At 40.0% G+C, this 2723-nt stretch overlaps 1 protein-coding gene across 1 annotated transcript; it reads right to left on the bottom strand.

The window, feature by feature from the left end:
- Nucleotides 1–7: 7 nt before the first annotated feature.
- LOC121965355 (protocadherin alpha-9-like) lies at nucleotides 8–1613 on the bottom strand (the record flags this gene model as incomplete). Its single annotated transcript, XM_042515510.1, has 1 exon — nucleotides 8–1613. A coding segment is annotated over exon 1 (1492 nt), but the record flags the coding sequence as incomplete, so codon positions are not given.
- Between the last annotated feature and the right edge of the window lie 1110 nt (nucleotides 1614–2723).

The following is a 2723-nucleotide window of genomic DNA, read 5'->3' as shown; positions in this document are numbered from 1 at the left end:
GTGTTACTTTGTAAAAATGAATAGCTCACCTGACCATTCTGATCGATGTCAGCATCAATTGCAGAAACTGTTTTTAAAACTGCTCCTACTGGACTGTTTTCTTTCACATAAACATTGATTATGTTTTCTGTGAAAAGAGGTTTGTTATCATTCACATCTGACACGTGCACATTAATAACGCTCGTGCTGGAGAGAGGTGGGCTGCCCTCATCAGTAGCAGTGATGCTAATGTTGTATTCAGATGAGCTCTCTCTGTCAAGAGGACCGTTGACCACCAACGAATAGTAATTCTTGTAATTCGGCTCCAATTTAAAAGGAACGTTACTAGAGATTTTACAGTTCACCATCCCATTTTTACCTCCGTCTTTATCAAACACTGAAACAAGTGCAATGGCGGTGCCAATGGACGCATCCTCTTTCACTGCATTTAACAGTGATGTCACAGAAATTTCAGGGGCATTGTCATTGACGTCTAAAACTTCAATCAATAATTTGGCATTTGAGGTGAGAGGAGAAGAGGCTCCATCACTGGCTTGTACTCGAATTTCAAAAGCACTATTTTCCTCAAAGTTGAGGGTCTTTTTGTTTGTTACAGTGCCCGTTTTTTCGTCTATAGCAAACAGATCATTTTGTTTCCCTCGACCTACTTTATTAAACAAGTATAACACTTGTCCATTTTGGCCTGCATCTAAATCAGTAGCATTTAATGTGATTATTGATGTACCTATCTTAACATTCTCATACACACTGGCTTTATACAGAGTTTGACTGAAAACGGGAGGATTATCATTAATGTCCAACACATTCACCATTATAGTCATGCTGCCAGATTTAGCAGGAGTTCCTCCGTCGATGGCAGTCAGAATGAGTTGAATCACAGACTGTTTTTCTCTGTCTAAAACTTTCTGAAGCTGTAACTCGGGTGATATACTCTCTCCTTTATGTGTTGCAAGAGAGAAGTGTTCATTTTGGCTCAGTTTGTAGCTATTTACAGTATTTTTACCGACGTCTGCATCGTCGGCAGGATGCAGAGGAAATCTGGCCCCTGCTGCCGTGTTCTCTGTAATGTTGAATACCTGCGATGTGCTGAGAAACGACGGGGAATTATCATTTACATCCAAAACTATAACTTCAATTCTGTACAATTTTAAAGGGTTATTTATTACTGCCTCTATACTGAGAATACATTTTGCTTCATCGCCGCAGAGCTCCTCTCGATCTATTCTCTCATTAACGTACAGGGCGCCAGTCTTTAGATTTACCTCGAAATATTTTCTCTTTGATCCAGCAACGATCTGAAACATGCGGGACTCCAAATCCTGGACATTGATGTTGAGATCTTTAGCGATATTTCCGACAACAGTCCCCAGATTCACCTCTTCTGAGACGGAGTAAGAGAGCTGCCCAGACACCGTTTCCCAGTAACAATCCAGCAACACGAACAGCAGATATATCCACACAGAGCTCGTTCTGCTCGGCAAATGCATTATTCCACACATTGAGAGAAATCATACAGATAGACTCGCCCAGTAACGCCGCACAATTCCTAGAATTAAACTGATTAAGGAATTACACAAAACGAGTTTTTAAGCATTTCCCCAATCCAAAGGAAATCGTCGATGCACTGTTCTCATTCGCCCCCCGAGTCTCTTTGTTTCAAACGCCCGAGAAACATCATCACCCTCTAAATCTGGGAGGAGCCCCGTGCCACCAAAGACGACTTCGATATGTGATGGTCTACACTGTCCCCATGTGGACAATAACAAGAACTACAATCACCATAAAGACATTATAATAATAGCAGGCCCTTACTCTCTTAATTTTCCCCATTCCGTAACTTATTTATTTATTTATTTTTATTTTTAACCAAATTACATATCTAATAAACGTACGTCAAAATTCCACGGGTTAGTTGTTAAGCAGAGGTACTGAAATATCCACTTTTCAGGAGGAAGGTATAGTTTTGAAAATACAAACAATAACTCATTTGCGACAGTAGCCTGACATGAAAGACTGAAGAAAATGAATAGCAACTCTGCTAAGAAAGTCCATATTGTAAAAGTAAATATGCCAAGGATTTCGATCAGTGTATTGCCTTAAAATATTTTCTCTCAGACGGGGTTGCAAATACTATTGCCCAATATCGTCCTGGGGTTTATAGGAGATACACGAGCAGAAACATGCCTTCAGCACCATGGATAGCGACATACATTAAAAAAAACTCTAGCAATTTATGACTGACATCACAAAACCAAAGCATTCACTATGGGTCTGTTTATATCTATATACTCTAATAATTGTGAATATTTGTTAACTCAAAGTGAAGTTTTTTTATTTTATTTTTTTATTTCTGATTTTGTTGTTGCCAATTCGTAGCACGGCACAATGCTTTTTGAAAGGGACTTTAAGTCCATAAATTTCTACCCAATTCTCGACATCTTAAGTGTAGCAACAATATCATGCCTAAGTATGTAATGTCAACATTTTCTTACCTTCTCTTTGTTAGGTAAAGTCTGAGTTCTGGTAAAAGTGTCTCCACCGTTTATACTGATCAGCTCCGCATCTACAGGTGGAAACGGTGCGGGGAAAACCACTACGTCACTCTTGAGGGTGTCTGAGCTGAAACACACGTCATACTGCTGAGTAGATTTGTTGTAAGACCAGCTCCCGTCAGGGTGGGTGGTGATCATTGGGGCGCTGTACCTGCTGAAAGTGCCGTCTGT

The sequence above is a fragment of the Plectropomus leopardus genome, unplaced genomic scaffold (assembly GCF_008729295.1).
Source record: "Plectropomus leopardus isolate mb unplaced genomic scaffold, YSFRI_Pleo_2.0 unplaced_scaffold19706, whole genome shotgun sequence".
Classification (NCBI taxonomy): Eukaryota; Metazoa; Chordata; class Actinopteri; order Perciformes; family Serranidae; genus Plectropomus; species Plectropomus leopardus.
This window is presented reverse-complemented; position numbering and strand designations above follow the sequence as displayed.